Source organism: Eretmochelys imbricata, chromosome 3 (assembly GCF_965152235.1).
Source record: "Eretmochelys imbricata isolate rEreImb1 chromosome 3, rEreImb1.hap1, whole genome shotgun sequence".
NCBI lineage: Eukaryota > Metazoa > Chordata > Testudines > Cheloniidae > Eretmochelys > Eretmochelys imbricata.
In genome coordinates this window covers 163,922,993-163,940,109 of record NC_135574.1, presented here as the reverse complement: position 1 = coordinate 163,940,109, position 17,117 = coordinate 163,922,993, and the positions used below count along the sequence as shown (strand labels likewise).

The 17,117-nt window shown below is 40.9% G+C and overlaps 1 protein-coding gene across 1 annotated transcript in view; it reads right to left on the bottom strand.

Annotated features, from left to right (window-relative positions):
• The window catches only part of USH2A (usherin), a 568,735-nt gene that overhangs the window by 479,211 nt on the left and 72,407 nt on the right, over window positions 1-17,117 (bottom strand). Inside the window, exons 9-10 of the mRNA XM_077811946.1 lie at window positions 12,324-12,519; window positions 11,416-11,546 (exon numbers count right to left, since the gene is read on the bottom strand). Coding sequence (XP_077668072.1) covers window positions 11,416-11,546; window positions 12,324-12,519 — 327 coding nt within the window. The remainder of the gene's footprint in view (window positions 1-11,415; window positions 11,547-12,323; window positions 12,520-17,117) is intronic.

The following is a 17,117-nucleotide window of genomic DNA, read 5'->3' as shown; positions in this document are numbered from 1 at the left end:
TAAACCCAGGGTTGCAAGTTCAATCCTTGAGGGGGCCATTTAGAGATCTGGGGCAAAAATTGGGCATTGGTCCTGCTTTGAGCAGGGAGGTTGGACTAGATGACCTCCTGAGGTCCCTTCCAACCCTGATATTCTATGATTCCATGAAGATGTTCTCAGATGAATCAGGAACATGCCAGGGAAATGAATATAGCCTGACACAATAGCTCAGAGGTGTGAACTGACCCATTCATCTCAATGGATGTTCTTGTCCCTCTCCCTAAGTATACCCCGCCCACAGGAGAATACCAGTTTTCAAAATAATCTTGTTATGTACATGCATTTTAGACCAGAATTCATATTAGAGCTATCCAGTAATTTCTGTTATCACCTCGGCTTCTAACATCTTTTGGCAGAGATCAACCTCCCATCATATATCGTCTACTCCCTCAACAGCTGATTCGTCAGATCAAAATGCTTGATCCTTGTGTAATTAAAAACCCACAATGTTCAATAATGCTTCAAATATTATGCAATATAAATGGTTTTGATACATGTTCTCCCTTAGTTGGTCTTGGTTGTGCATCGGTTAATTTCTGCATCATTTCTTTTTCCTCTTTATTCCATCCTGTACATCACTCCTTCACAAGTTCTCTTCGGTCACCTAGGACCTGATACAACTAAACAGTGAGGATACATAAATAAGCTGCCTTTGTAAGATGGTTTTTCCATGACATCACAGAATTTTGGGGGATTCTGCCATTCATGAATGTCATGGATGGAAAAATATGAGGTGAATAATGTACATCATAATGCATCTTTTAGTTCCAATGTGTTCAATTGGTGCTATTTATCAAACTACTCAGATATCCTGAATACGCCTGAGAAAGAAAGAAAAGTCACAGTGGTTTATGACAAAAAAAATATATTTATATACATATATATTTTGAAATAATTCCTGTGTCTTATCCATTAGCTAGATTTTCATGATGCTTTTAAATAATGTATGTAGTTCAGAAGAAGTGCTCCAAAATGTATCCTGAACAATCTCTAAGGAACATACAGCAAGGTAAAGTTCTAAAGTCTGCTATACAGCAGAACTGAAATACATTTACCCTTGATCCTTTTAATGCTCAAGACAGCAATACAGTAAAGAAATCCCCCATATACTGTTCTTAGCATTGTATACTTAACTGTCTTTTAAAGGGAATTAATAGCCATCAAGAGTTCTCAAAGAAGTAAATTTCTGAAATATTTTTCTTGCTGCTTGGATATATTTCACCCTGAAATTATGAGCCGCAATTTGTGAAAGGTGCGTGTGGAATCTTTCAATATATTATATTAGAACATTTTACAAATGCTTACTGAATGGCAAAACTATACATGGTGCTATTCTTCTGTTTATTCTTTTTAGCTCCGTTAATAAAAATATACAAGCATTAATTGTTTTAAACTATGACAAAACAGTCATTGGAATCATAAAAATTAAAGACGGAAAAGATCCTTTATATCATTTATGATAAAATTGTCCAAAGTGCCTGGGACAGTTCTTGGGGCACCCAGGACTGTGAGTCACTTTGTTATCCCCTGCCTCCAGTGTGAGGGGGTCTTGCCTGCGCCTAGCTGGCTATTAGTTCCCTAACACCTCCAGCATTTCAGTCACTCAAGCACTCTTCTCCGGGCTATGCCAGCCCTGTCTTTGCCTTGCAGGTTAACAATAGGTGCACCACAGTCCCCACGTCCCTTTGAAGCATTCCCCTGTGATATCTAGCCCCTGACACTGGTTACTCAGAGAAATCCCAAATCCCCTGCCCTCAAGGGTGCAGTATACCTCTAATTTACCAGTTTCACTTTAAATTACTGCTCCTGTAAACCACACAGCACTTGTGGACACTTACAAGAAGTAAAAAGCAAGTTTACTTAACAAAGGAAAGTTAACTAAAAACAAGAGAGAGTTGTGGAAACAAACGATTAGAATACCAAAAAAAATCATAAACCCACAAAAGTTGGCTCTACACATTAATAGTTACCTTTCCTATCTATTAAAGTAGGTTTTCCGCCCAGCATTCAGTCTGTTGCAGAGCTGGCAGGCTTCATGGGAACCAGAAGCCCAGTTTTCCATAACATCCCTACTCCCCAAGAAGTCTCCTCAGTGAAAGGATCCAAAGGGTCTTCCTTCCACCCTCCCAAATACTGAATCAGTCTTTATTCACAGACAGGGTGATCTCCTGTCTGTTGTAACGTCCCCTTTTCCCTCCAAGGGTTTTCAACTGTTTGCAGGTCCCTCGGATGGTTTTCCCTTTAAAGTCCTGGGATGGAGCAACACTAGATAATCGAGCTTTGCATTCCACCACTGGCTAACCAGGCTGGGGTGACAACTCACTCCTGCTCGAATGGGCCATCCCCGAAATATATTATCCCCTGGTGACCAACTTTTACTCAAAGTCCATAAAGCATACTTTCAGTATAGTTACATTGGTCCTTAAATATTACCTGTACATACATCTCACAATGATTATATACCTTGTTATGAGCTTTCTATAGATATCTTACATGATCCTCCTTATGGATACAGACCCAGAAAGACATTTGGCCTAATGAGTTTGCCAAAGGGTCTCTGTCATGGCACCTAATTTTCAAAAGTGATTTAGGCACTTAGGAGCCTACATACATTTTATTTCAATGAGATTAAATTTAAACTAAAGAGGTCATTAAATACATATAAACAAGGTTTCCAAAAATGGGTGCCTAAAGTTAGGCTTTTAAGTCTATCATTAGGCACTTAAATAAGTGGCCTTAATCTCAAATGCCCTGAGCACTAGCAACTCTCAAAGTTATTGTGGCATGTGACAGAATAATGGGGTACGTGGCTTCATATCATGCAAGTGCATTTAGTGACATGTTGATGGGGCAGAGACAAAATGGAGATGGTGGCCTGAAGCCTTAGTAACAGTAATGCCCCTTAACGCTTCACTGGCTGTATAAATAAGCCCAAGTGTAACTGAGAATTGAGGCCTGTGCCTGGGGGGCAATGATAATAAGAAGATAACGGATAGAGGGATAGGGAGGGGGGACAAGAAGTATGATGGTGGAAAGGAGACCATACTTCAAATTTTTGCTTGAGGGGCCCATCCAAAAGTTGTTCTGATCTGAATGTAATGCTCATGAAAGAACCTGGATTAACATGACTGGGCAAACACCCCACCCCAGCCCACCCCACCCCCGTTGACTTAGTGATGCAGGATCAGGCCTCCAGGTGCAGCTTTGCAAAAGGAGTGAAATTTTCCCACATCATCCTGCCAACGTTACTTGGTAATATAAGGCACTGGACTGGATACTGGCCCCCTACCATGTGACAGGAGTATAAGCTTTTGTAACCCTGCCCCCGAATGTGTAGTAAAGAGCAATCTCTTACCACAGCTACTGCATGTGACACACTTATTACATGGTCTCACAAATAAGCAAAAGTGGAGAAAATAAAGCCACCTGACACCCTTAGTTGAGAAGGGAAATTAAAAGAGAATGGGACGAGGTTGTTGCAGCACTTCCAAATTTTCCTGAAAGGAAGTATAATTGAAGATAAATGAGAGAGGGAAAGTTCTTCCATCCCATTCCATATAGCAGGCTAGAAGAGATTACAATGCATTCCAGTGGGAACAGGAAAAGGATTGCAAAGGAAGATTGGACAAATGACCAGGGATGAGTATAAAAATATTGCTCGGGCTTGCAGGAGTGAAATCAGGAAGGCCAAATCACACCCGGAGTTGCAGCTAGCAAGAGATGTCAAGAGTAACAAGAAGGGTTTCTTCAGGTATGTTAGCAACAAGAAGAAAGTCAAGAGAAGTGTGGGCCCCTTACTGAATGAGGGAGGCAACCTAGTGACAGAGGATGTGGAAAAAGCTAATGTACTCAATGCTTTTTTTGCCTCTGTCTTCACGAATAAGGTCAGCTCCCAGACTACTGCACTGGGCAGCACAGCATGGGGAGAAGGTGACCAGCCCTCTGTGGAGAAAGAAGTGGTTCGGGACTATTTAGAAAAGCTGGACGAGCACAAGTCCATGGGGCCGGATGTGTTGCATCCAAGAGTGCTAAAGGAGTTGGCAGATGTGATTGCAGAGCCATTGGCCATTATCTTTGAAAACTCATGGCGATCGGGGGAGGTCCCAGATGACTGGAAAAAGGCTAATGTAGTGCCCATCTTTAAAAAAGGGAAGAAGGAGGATCCTGGGAACTACAGGCAGTCAGCCTCACCTCAGTCCCTGGAAAAATCATGGAGCAGGTCCTCAAAGAATCAATTCTGAAGCTCTTAAAGGAGAGGAAAGTGATCAGGAACAGTCAGCATGGATTCACCAAGGGCAAGTCATGCTTTTGACACAGTCTCCCACAGTATTCTTGTCAGCAAGTTAAAGAAGTATGGGCTGGATGAATGGACGATAAGGTGGTTAGAAAGCTGGCTAAATTGTCAGGCTCAACGGGTAGTGATCAATGGCTCCATGTCTAGTTGGCAGCTGGTATCAAGTGGAGTGCCCCAGGGGTCGGTCCTGGGGCCGGTTTTGTTCAATATCTTCATAAATGATCTGGAGGATGGTGTGGATTGCACTCTCAGCAAGTTTGCAGATGACACTAAACTGGGAGGAGTGGTAGATATGCTGGAGGGTAGGGATTGGATAGAAAGGGACCTAGACAAATTAGAGGATTGGGCCAAAGGAAATCTGATGAGGTTCAACAAGGACAAGTGCAGAGTCCTGCACTTAGGACGGAAGAATCCCAGGCACCGCTACAGACTAGGGACCGAATGGCTAGGCAGCAGTTTTGCAGAAAAGGACCTAGCGGTTACAGTGGACAAGAAGCTGGATATGAGTCAACAGTGTGCCTTTGTTGCCAAGAAGGCCAATGGCATTTTGGGCTGTATAAGTAGGGGCATTGCCAGCAGATCGAGGGACGTGATCGTTCCCCTCTATTTGACATTGGTGAGGCCTCATCTGGAGTACTGTGTCCAGTTTTGGGCCCCACACTACAAGAAGGATGTGGAAAAATTGGAAAGAGTCCAGCGGAGGGCAACAAAAATGATTAGGGGACTGGAACACATGACTTATGAGGAGAGGCTGAGGGAACTGGGGATGTTTAGTCTTCAGAAGAGAAGTATGAGGGGGGATTTGATAGCTGCTTTCAACTACCTGAAAGGGGGTTCCAAAGAGGATGGCTCTAGACTGTTCTCAGTGGTAGCAGATGACAGAACAAGGAGTAATGGTCTCAAGTTGCAGTGGGAGAGATTTAGGTTGGATATTAGGAAAAACTTTTTCACTACGAGGGTGGTGAAACACTGGAATGCATTACCTAGGGAGGTGGTGGAATGTCCGTCCTTTGAGGTTTTTAAGGTCAGGCTTGACAAAGCTCTGGCTGGGATTATTTAGTCAGAGATCGGTCCTGCTTTGAGCAGGGGGTTGGACTAGATGACCTTCTGAGGTCCCTTCCAACCCTGATATTCTATGATTCTATGAAACTGCTGCGTGTGCTGGAACAAGTAAGTAGATTGTAAAGTGGGTTAGGTGAAACACAAGCAAGGGAAATGGCTATGCAGTAAGGGAGGGAGAGAGAGAGGGCCAGAAGAGATGAATTTCCAATTCCAGATGTTATAGGAAATACCATAGTAGGGACTACTCTGGAAGCTCTCCCATGTGTGTGCAGGCTGGGAGAGTGAAGATGGAATCCATTTCTTCCTTCATTCTCCCTCTTCACAGGACATCTAAAAGGCTTTCTGAGTGCAAGGGAAAAGTTATAGCATTACCAGTGGCACCAGACACTCTAAATAGGTTGTGGATTTCTCCACATCTCTTCTAGACTGACTGCTGGTCAAGAGTGGGCACATGTAGATGCCTTAAAAGGGTGTAGCTGCTGTCTCTTGTATGCACCTGTCTCCCTTGAAACTTTCTCTCCACAGCAAAATGTCTCAGCCACTGCCATTGGGTATGGTGCTCCTCCAAATTTCCACTAGCACAGCTGTGGTTTGCAAGGCCAAAATACATCTTTTATGTTTAATCTGTTCCTTAAAATGTAAATAAAAGTACTGTGACAGGGTGTTCCACTCACCGCTAGGGTGGCACCTCCCTCTTGGTCGTTCTGGGGAATAGCTTACCAGGTTGACCACCCTTCCTGCAGTTGTACGCCATCTCTCCACCTCTCTCTCTGGGTCTGCAGCACCTCTCTCACTCCACAAGCTGCTGCTGCCTCTTCGTGACAGCCTCCCAGCCAGGTCACTCCACACATTTTCCCCTTCCAGGGTAACAAAGTCTTCCTTCAGCAGTCCTAGGCAGTCTTCCCATTCACTGCAATAGGTGCCACTCCTTCAGTGGCTGGCAGGGGAACCTGGGCGCACCTTCTGCTCCAGGTTCCAGCTCAGAGATCCTCTAGCCAGCAGCCAAGGTCTGTTGTCTTCTAGACCTTACTGCCTTTCCCTGAGCCCTTTCCTACCATCCTTGCTTCCCCACTCTCTGGGTTTGTCAGCCCAAACACACCTCCATTCTCCCAGGGAGTGACTGCAGACTTTCCCAGCAGCTTCCTTCTGCTGCCAATTTCCTGCCTTTGTAAGTCCAGCACAGCTGTTCCCCCTCAGTTGGGCTACCTCAGTCAGGGAATTACTTAGTCACCTGATTCCTCTCTGCTGTGTCCTATTGGGTTAATTAGCCTCCCTTTGTCTTCATTAACCCTTTCAGGACAAGTGTGGGGTGAACACCTCATCACAGTTACTAGAACATAGCAGTCTGTGAGTGTACACTACCTACTGCCCTCTAAGCATTCAGAATCCATTCAAATAAAAATACAACACATATAAATTCACATTTCCCATCAAGAGCAGAGTGAAAGGGTTAATGAAGGTAAGGTAATTTTATCTATGCATATTTTTGTACACGATGAGTAAATATGCTTTGGGGTAATTCAAATGTTCCCTTTTGGAATTCCGCAGCTCTTTAGAGCTTGATGACAGATAACTAGTTCTGTGCAGAAGAAAAAACCATTGATGAATTGCAGGAAATGGTAAATTATGCAGTGAAACTGTATTCTATATCGTTTTTAGCGTATTTCCTTGAAAATTATCATTGTGATGTGACAATTAATTTTCATGAGTAGGGTCCTTATTCCTTATGATTCCATCTTCCATGGGTCAGACCTGGAAACACTTCCTTCAATGATGCCTTTCTATTTCATGTAATTCATTTAAGCCCTTAGTCTACAGCCTTATTAATCTATTTTTAATGCCTCTTAATCATTTCTCTCTGCCCTGCTTCTATTGCAGCAGTCTACTGATGCCTTTTTGAGCAGCTCAGTCTCCCCCATTTTCCCCTTTTTTTCTTGCTTTTTTTATAATCACAGCTTCAAGCTCATGCCTCAGCCTCTTTCATTATTGTATTGTATTTTCAAAAAGGGAGAGAGGGCCTACTGTGGCAACTATCAAGGCATTGCCCTCCTCTCCATTGCTGGGAAGATTCTTGCTAGAATCTTACTGAATCACCTGCTCCCTCTTGCAGAAGAAGTATTTCCAGAGTCCAGTGTGGCTTCAGATCATCACGAGGCACCTCAGACATGATTTTCACAGCCAGGCAGATTTAGGAAAAATGTCAAGAACAACACCAGGAGCTGTTTATGGCCTTTATCAATCTGACCATAGCTTTTGACTCTGTCAATCATTAGGGTCTGTGGAAAATCATGTCAAAGTTTGGCTGCCTGTCATAAATATAAAGGGAAGGGTAAACCCCTTTGAAATCCCTCCTGGCCAGGGAAAAGCTCCTCTCACCTGTAAACGGTTAAGAAGCTAAAGGTAACCTCGCTGGCACCTGACCAAAATGACCAATGAGGAGACAAGATACTTTCAAAAGCTGGGAGGAGGGAGAGAAACAAAGGGTCTGTGTGTCTGTCTATATGCGGGTTTTCTGCTGGGGATAGACCAGGAATGGAGTCTTAAAACTTTTAGTAAGTAATCTAGCTAGGTATGTGTTAGATTATGATTTCTTTAAATGGCTGAGAAAAGAATTGTGCTGAATAGAATAACTATTTCTGTCTGTGTATCTTTTTTGTAACTTAAGGTTTTGCCTAGAGGGGTTCTCTATATTTTTTGAATCTAATTACCCTGTAAGATATCTATCATCCTGATTTTACAGGGGGGATTTCTTTATTTCTATTTACTCCTATTTTTATTAAAAGTCTTCTTGTAAGAAACTGAATGCTTTTTCATTGTTCTCAGATCCAAGGGTTTGGGTCTGTGGTCACCTATGCAAATTGGTGAGGCTTTTTATCCAACATTTCCCAGGAAAGGGGGGGTGCAAGTGTTGGGAGGATTGTTCATTGTTCTTAAGATCCAAGGGTCTGGGTCTGTAGTCACCTAGGCAAATTGGTGAGGCTTTTTACCAAACCTTGTCCAGGAAGTGGGGTGCAAGGTTTTGGGAAGTATTTTGGGGGGAAAGACGCGTCCAAACAGCTCTTCCCCAGTAACCAGTATTAGTTTGGTGGTGGTAGCGGCCAATCCAAGGACAACGGGTGGAATATTTTGTACCTTGGGGAAGTTTTGACCTAAGCTGGTAAAGATAAGCTTAGGAGGTTTTTCATGCAGGTCCCCACATCTGTACCCTAGAGTTCAGAGTGGGGGAGGAACCTTGACACTGCCGAAGCCAAATTTATCACCATTGTAAGACTCCTCCATGACCAGATGACTGCCTCCATCCTGTGCAGTGGCTCTACCTCTGAGCCCTTTGTCATCCAAACTGGCATAAAATAAGGTTGTGTAGTAGCACCCACCCTTTTTTTCAGCTATGAAAACATTAACCCAAGACCGTCTACCGCAGGGCATTTGCATCCAATATTGGACAGAAGGCAACCTCAAACTTTCTCGTCTCCATGCCAGAACTAAAGTAATATCGGCAACAATAACTGAACTCCAGTACCCAGATGATTGTGCCATAGTTGCACACTCAAAGGAGGATCTTCAAACAGCTCTTAATTGCTTCTCTGATGCTTACAAAAGCCTAAAGCCAACTCTGAACATTGGCAAAACAAAAGTTCTCCACCAGCCAATCCCCGGTCAATCATCAGACCCAGCAAGGAAGATCTACATTGACAAAGAAGAACTGGAAAATGTAGAATTCTTTGCCTATCTTGGCAGCCATCTCTCACAGAGGGCAGACATAAATGTCGAGATTCAACATAGAATCCACTATACCAGCCTTGCCTTTGGCAGTCTATCTCACCAGGTGTTCAACAATCACAACATCAGAACACATACTGGACTTTTAGTTTATAAAGAAGTTATAATCCCAACTCTCCTCTATGGCTGTGAAACGTGGGTGACCTACAGAAAACACCTGAAAAACCTGGAACACCAGCACCCAGCACTTTCTTTGGAAGATCCTCAGCATAAAGTGGGAGGATCGCCGCACTAATGTCAGTGTCCTCACAGAGGCCAACATCTTCAGTGTTGAGGCCCTGATTATCCAGCACCAGCTGAGGTGGAACAGGCACTGTGTGCGCATGCCTGATATACGCTTACCAAAACAACTGCTGTACGCCCAACTCACCAAAGGAGAAAGGAATTGGGGAGGCTGAAAGACAAACTATAAAGACACCCTCAAGATAAACATCAAGAGATGTGGCATTGACACCACACACTGGGAGACAGCAGCCCAGGATAGAGATAACTGGCAAAGACTTGTCAGAGAGGGAGCATCCACTTTTGAGGAAAATCGCCTTGCCCTAGTTAGAGAAAAACACCAGAAAAAAAAAAGGAAAGACAACTGCTACGCAGCAATTGTGGCCCAAACCTGTCTTCCAACACCACATACAATGTCAGCCAATGAGCCTGTGGCTCAACGATTGAACTCCTCAGTCACCAAAGGACCCTTGAAAAATAAAACCTGTGAAAAAGATCATCCTCGATCTTGAAGGATCGCCAGTGATGATGATGTTGCATCAGTTAATAATTTTTGAATTTATTTTACCACCTTTAATTATTACCCCAAGTTACTGTTAGACTAGAGTAACAAATCATCAGCAACAGCGAATGTTAAAACTAGTCTCTAATTTCTCATTTATTTCCTCCTTGCTTTAGTGCCTTACAACAGTGTGAGGTCCTAATATTGTTTCTGGAGTTTTAAAAGATTTTCATTTCTGCACTGTAGTTAAGAAGCATCATCCTCAGAAGATGGAGATCAGAGAGTCTGTTTCTGCTTGTAGCTATTGGGTATTATCATTATTAAAATATAGGGCTCTAACTTTACACGTGGCTTTACAAAGATAGACAGCAGCCCTGCAATGAGCTCTGCACAGGCAGATGAAGTCACATAGTTTTCCGTACCATTTGTAGGAGTCATTTGTAGGATCAAGACTACAAAGAAAACGCTACCACAAAGATCTTACAATCTAAGTAAAATAAACAAAAGTAAAACAAATTATAGAACAAATGTTACAATGGATTATTTTATGAAGAAGTTGTTAACCGTCGATGGAAAAGAAATAACAACATATGTTGAAATATACCGAGGAAATGGTTCCAGATTTTAAAATTACATTTGGGGAGACAAAAAAAGCCGCTGCAAAACTGCCTATCAGAGCCAGTTCAGGGTCAGAATTCTGGTACAATGTGATAAAAAAAACTGTGCCAACGCATTTTTCAACGCAATGCATATGCAAGACTTGAATGTCACTTGTGTTTTCTTGCTCACTTTATTTTCCGTATGCAGGTATGAGGAAAAAACACCACCAACCCAGCATTTTATAACATGTTGCTGGATTCAATCCCATGATTTATCATTCTTACACTGTGACTGAGCACCATTTTAACAGGCACTCAGTAGGTACTTTGAAAGACACAGTAAGATTTATTAGCAGACTATATGCCTTTCTTGTAAATGAGATCCAAAGACTCAAGAAGCATAGCTGATGCCTATTTTTCCTTTTTATTTTTCAAAACAAGAGGAACATGGTGACTTATATGGAGATCAATCCTTGTCTACATATCAGGAGGAAAGTTAATTAAATTTTAGTGTAATTTGGACTCTGTCTACATTTTCAAAATTGACCAGTAATTTTTGGTGCATCAATTTTTTGAGTGCACCACCTGAGACACCCTAAAGAGCCCAGATTTTAAGAGGGATGGTGCTCAAGTTGGGCACTCAAAACCATATTTATTTCTGAAAATTTGTACGTGTATATTTTACATTCACTCCTGATTGCAGGACAAAGCTCTGCACCTAACGCCATTCTCAGATTGCTTACAAAGTCTTGTTAGCCTTCCAGTTTTCAGTATGAATCAGCCACCATTTTGTAAAGGAGGAACTACAGCAACTTATATAAAGCAGTATCCATTTAAGCACATCTTGTAATTAATGTTACTGATACGCCAACCAGCGGATAGAACATTTGTTGATATTTTGTGTTGAGATCACTTACCTTATCACACAGGAGGCTATTATTTTCGGTGCCTGCTGTGTAGCAGTCACAGGTTTTACAAACATCGACAGCGGAAAGATCTGCACCTGCTTGCCGGTAATGGAAATCCTTACACATCTCACAGTTTCTTCCTGCATGAGGGAAAGGTTATGCATTATGGCTTCCAATTCATTAAAATTAGCTGTATAATTCAAAATTAAAGGCTCTATTCCTTTGAGAGAATTCTATAATTTTCAGGATGTCCATTTTAATACACCTTTCATCTCTACCTGCCAATTTAGTGATCCAGAGCATATGAAACAATGAACCTGTTACAAACTGTGTTTTACTCCATTAAACTTCCATCTGTTATATAATACCACACTTCTTTAGAGCTATGCTACGTGAATGTCTATACATTTTTTTGGACAACTTACTGTTGAACCTCAAATTTTCCCCTTTCATAGAGAAAGCCAAGAACACTGAAATAAGTATGCAAACCCTGTACATATGGAGTGAGCAAATTTTTACTCATTAAAGAGGAATCTGATATTTTACCAAGAATCTTGTTTGCTATATGTTACCTGGTTAGACCAATGCGATGGTCCTGATATAAACACTGTACATCATGTATAATGGAAACCACTTTGCAAGCTTAACTGCAGCAGATGTTGATGTTCATGCTATAATAAAGTATGCTGGGATATAATTTACATGGAAGATTCTATACAAAATTATATTGCATTACAGTAATGGCATTTCTCTATCTTAGCTGTTTACATAATTCTAGCTACTGAAGTACACAGGGGCTATACTTAAAAAAATTTAATTTTCTCTTCATCATTGTTGAACCTCAGAACCATTTGGGGTTTTATGACTGACTCTCTCCAAAATGTCCCTACATATTTTGATGTTGCTTGTTAAATTACCTGTGGTGTTATGTTGACAGTTATCACATACTCCGCCACCTCCTCTATTGTATTCATTAGGAAAAGAATCCATTGCCATGTCATAGTGGCAGCTCACTGCATGGCCATAGCACTGACAAGGTTTACAATTATAAGCTTGAACTTGGTCACCTGGATGAAAAGGCTTGTCATGATATAATGGCAAACAGCGCTCACACTAAAATTTTAAAAAAAAGAAAGTTTATCGCTTTATATCTCTGCAAGGTACATATTCATATTGCATTTTATGCTTTTCCTTTTTTCACTGTTGAACATGTTGGCATATAGACTTTTAAAAAACGTTTGGCAAGCAAAAAACATTCAAAACTCTTCCACAAGAATTAAGTTCAAGGGGGATATAAAATATAATACAATAAAAACTGCTAGAAAACTTAGTTCAGACTTAGGGTGAGATTTACAAAGGCATGTAGGGACTTAAAGATACAGATAGGTCGCTGGTGGGATTTGCAAAAATGCCCAAGTAGTTCAATGGGAATTGGACATCTAACCTGCTTAGGCATTTTTGGGCTTTAAGATATAATAAATAGGTATAACGCCTCTCTCCATGGTTTTCGGGGTCCCCAGATCTTCAAAGCTATATTTTAGCCTTTAAAATCAAAATCTTGTAAAATTACAATGGCATTTAGGCACCTAAAGATGGTCCCCTTGTATCCTCCCACCCCCGCCATAATGCACCTACACAAGGCTCGCTATAATCTGGCCCTACACACATGTTTTATACAAATATTTCCAAGCCCAATAATATAAATATTAGTCATCATTCCAAACTACTTAAAAGCACTCTGTACATGTTCAGAAAAAAATGGTAAAATATCATTACTGATACACAATGTTATTAATTTAAAAACCCTAAAAATGTTTGTAGGCATCCATCAACTGGAACTATTGCTTTAAGTTATACATTTGTCTGAATTGTTTGTCCTTATTTCACCAGTGATTTCTAATGTCCACTTAAGTTAAGAAAGTTTGGTGTGATTTAAAAGCTGATTAAACCAAAATCTCTCCAGTTCTATAGATAATTTATTTACCAAATTAAGCGTGAAATATGATACTGATGCAGTATTAGTGAACCAGTTGCAGTTGTTTATGTAAGTGTCCTGTGGCAAAATGTTTTCTTATCAAAAAGGTTTTTATTTCTTCAAATTTATTTAGTATTTACAAAAGCAAATGATTTTAAATTTATTCCTTCATGTGAAATTAAACAGAACAAAATAGCCTAGACTCCGAAAGAACCCAAAATTTCTGTTCAAGTTCTGTTGAAACCAGGCTATTGCACTATCTGTAATGCTTTGTAAAAAGTATGAAATGAGAATAATCTCAAATTTATAATAGACTCTGCAAAACTTCAAGGAGAAGGTTTATTGTGGCTATTGGTTCATCAAAAACAAAAAAAATGAATTTCTTACAGATAACTAATGGATGGTATTTGGGACAATGACATTCTAATTATTCAGAAATGATCCAATTAATGTGCGACAGGGGATGGATCACTTGATGACTACCTGTTCTGTTCATTCCCTCTGGGGAACCTGGCATTGGCCACTGTCAGAAGACAGGATACTGGGCTAGATGGACCTTTGGTCTGACCCAGTATGACTGTTCTTACTTTCTTAGTTACAGCACCACAATGAGAACAAGCACAGAAAGTAAAAGGAGCTTATGTATTGAGACATACATAAGCTAAGAAACACACCACCAACACAAAGAGCAAGAGAATGGGAAAAAGTTGAATGGTATGAGAAAGCCAAAGCAAAATGGACAAAATTCAAACTTCATTTGAGGAAGTGCAGTTTCATTTATTTCAATGAAGTAATTGTATGCATAAAAAGAGTCTGAATTTGGCCCAGTAAACAAACATTTTTCTCGCTCTGTTGGTAGAAACAAACAAATATATTAAGAGAGGGGGGTGGTTGAGTTTGAGAAGGTTATTGCAGGAAAGTTAAGATACATTTAGTTCTGAATACGGTGAAGGTGGTTATCGTTCTCATTCCGTCTGACTGAGTTCTGTTGTCTTTGTCCAAAACTTCTCTGGTTCTCTCTTCTGTGAGTATGAGTCTTCCCATTTGTCAACAGATTCTTTTTTCCTGTGGAGTGAAGCTGTCACGTGAAGTCATCATTGCAGTAGGAAAGGTAATCTCTCACATAGACAGAGACAATACCACGCAGGGATTTTAAAATCAGTCTGACGACCTTGAACTAGACTCTGCATTCAATGGGAAGCCAGCACAGGAAGCAGCGAATTTGGAGGACGTGTTCCTAAAAACCAGTGTTAGTGAGCAGATGAATTGCTGTTGTATGAAGCAGCTGTAGCTTCCTCAGGCCATTCAGCTTCACTCCTAGATACTGAAATTTTCAGTAGGCCACTCTGAGGTGATGAATATGTAGGTCACTGTGGCCTGATCAATAACAAACAGAATCCAGCACATTCCTCTGGCTAGTCACGGATGAAGTGGGTGTTCTTTGCACCATGGCTATTTGGGTACCTTAGCGCAGTGCAGCCTAAGACAGCTCCCAAGGCAGCAGTTCAATCTAACAATATGAGTATAGATTACTTCAATAGTGAGGGCTGAAATAGAGGTGAATTCTTCAAAGCACTTCCTTCTTCCTACCAGCATGCTCTCAGTCTTGTCAAGGTTCAACTTCAGTCATCTGCTCTTCAGCTAGGCACTTTTGGAAAGCTTGGAGAGAGAGCCCTTAATGTTTGCAATGAGAGAAAGTAGAGCTGGGTGTTGTCCATACACTGCTGGCACTGCAGCCTGTTTTGTCTTACTAGCTTTCTAGACACGTTTATATAGGTATTGAACAGGATGGGGACTCAACCTTGCAAAACCTCATAAGTGAGAGCTTTTGACCATAACAGTTCTGGGTTTGCTTAACAAGGAAAAACTCTGCCATTTCAGGGTATTTCCATCACTCCTGCAGTTTCTTGAGGACAGGACAAGAGTGTTTGGTTATCAATGGTATTAAATGCTTGAAAGGTCCAGTAGAATGAGAATGGATGTATTTTTATTGTCAACAAGCAGGAGGAAGTAATGCACCAAAGCAACAAGTGCTGTTTGTCCCATGCTCCCAACTGAAGCCTTAATGGGAGGGGTCCAGGATGTTGGCATTTGACACTGGAGATAATTTTTGGTCAACAGTGATTTAGTTATTTAAGTCTTGGACTTCATTTAAACTCTAGTGTAGACAGCATCTTTTAGAGACAACTATATCACAAATCATCTGTGCCATAGGACATACTGCATGTCTGCCGTGTATAGGAATGGTGTAGTATTCCTTTCAATAGTTGTAAGACCTCTGTGTATTCTGTTCTAGACGCTGCCAGAAATATGTCAGAACAGCTGTATGTATACAGCTAGGCCTTGCAAACTTACATATAGCTAGTAAACCATTATTTGGGATCTAGCTGCACAAGTATGGAATAGGAGCTCTAATTTCATATGTAATGGGAGATCATACTGAAAGGCCTTTGCTTCTAGCTTTTTTACATCTGCAAAATGTAACTATGCCAATAACAAAAGCCACGGTACAACACAAAACTAAATTTGATCCAGTGCTGGCTGAAATGTATGACATTATGATGACTGGAAGATTTAGGCACACAAACATCTGTTTAAAGGGCTATTACCCTATTCCTAAACACTGCAGTGTCCACTTTTGGAAAAATTACTCAGGATATTTTCTAAACATTTGTGCCAGGTTACAAATATTTGTGGTTCTAAGGGAGAGGCTTAGAAAGAATGGGGGTACCAATGACAAGACACTGGAATAGAACATAAAATATTTTAAAATATGTTCTTGATACATTTTGGCCAAATCAAATTCTGGAAGTTTCCATTACTGTATATTTTACCATGAGTTGCTTTTCTGCAAGATTATTTATAGAATGAGTTTTCAAAATCAAGAATTACCTAAGGACAGTTACAAAGGAGTTACAAAAAATAGGGGATTAAAATGGGTTGAATCTTTCAGTCGCTTTGTGGTACTTAGGCTGCCACTCATTTTTATTTGTCAGAGCTAGCACACCTCTCACAAGTCCCTCTTTCCAAAGGATGGTCCTTATCATAGACCCACTTCTAGCCCTGAACCACACACAGATCTGGAACAACCTGGGATTGCACCCTATTGATAGCAGATATACTAGAATCAAGAAATTGAAATGATGAGGAGGATATTCTTTATAGGCATGAATCCATATTGCATCAGGCTCCCTCAGCTACTATTTTTCCTCGCATACTGAATCTTGGGTGTTTGTCCCACATCTAGGATTTCTCAGATCAAGTGGTCTTGTCAGTCTAATCTTTCCTTAGAAAGCGCCAATGACAGGTATTTTACAACCTTCTTAGGATAACCTGTTCTAGTGCTAAACTATTCTTATAGTTACAAAGTTTTCCCCAATATCTAACCTAAATCTCCCACACTGCAAACTAAGCTGATTAGTTCTTGTTCTATACTTGGTGGACATGGAGAACAATTTATCACTGTCCTCTTTATAACTGCCCTTAACAAGTTTGACAACTCTTCTCAGCTTCTCTTCTCTAGAGTAAACATGCACAAATCTTTCACCCTTTCCTCAAAAGGCATGTTTTCTAAACCTCCTTATTTTTACTCGTCTCCAATTTGTTCTCATCCTTCTTAAAGTGCATGCCCTGAACTGGACACAGCTTAGTGACGACGACTGCTAATTATAGACAGAACGTCCTTTCTCCAGTATAGTACTGTCAGTAAATCATGTTGGGTGTCATTTCTCTCTGA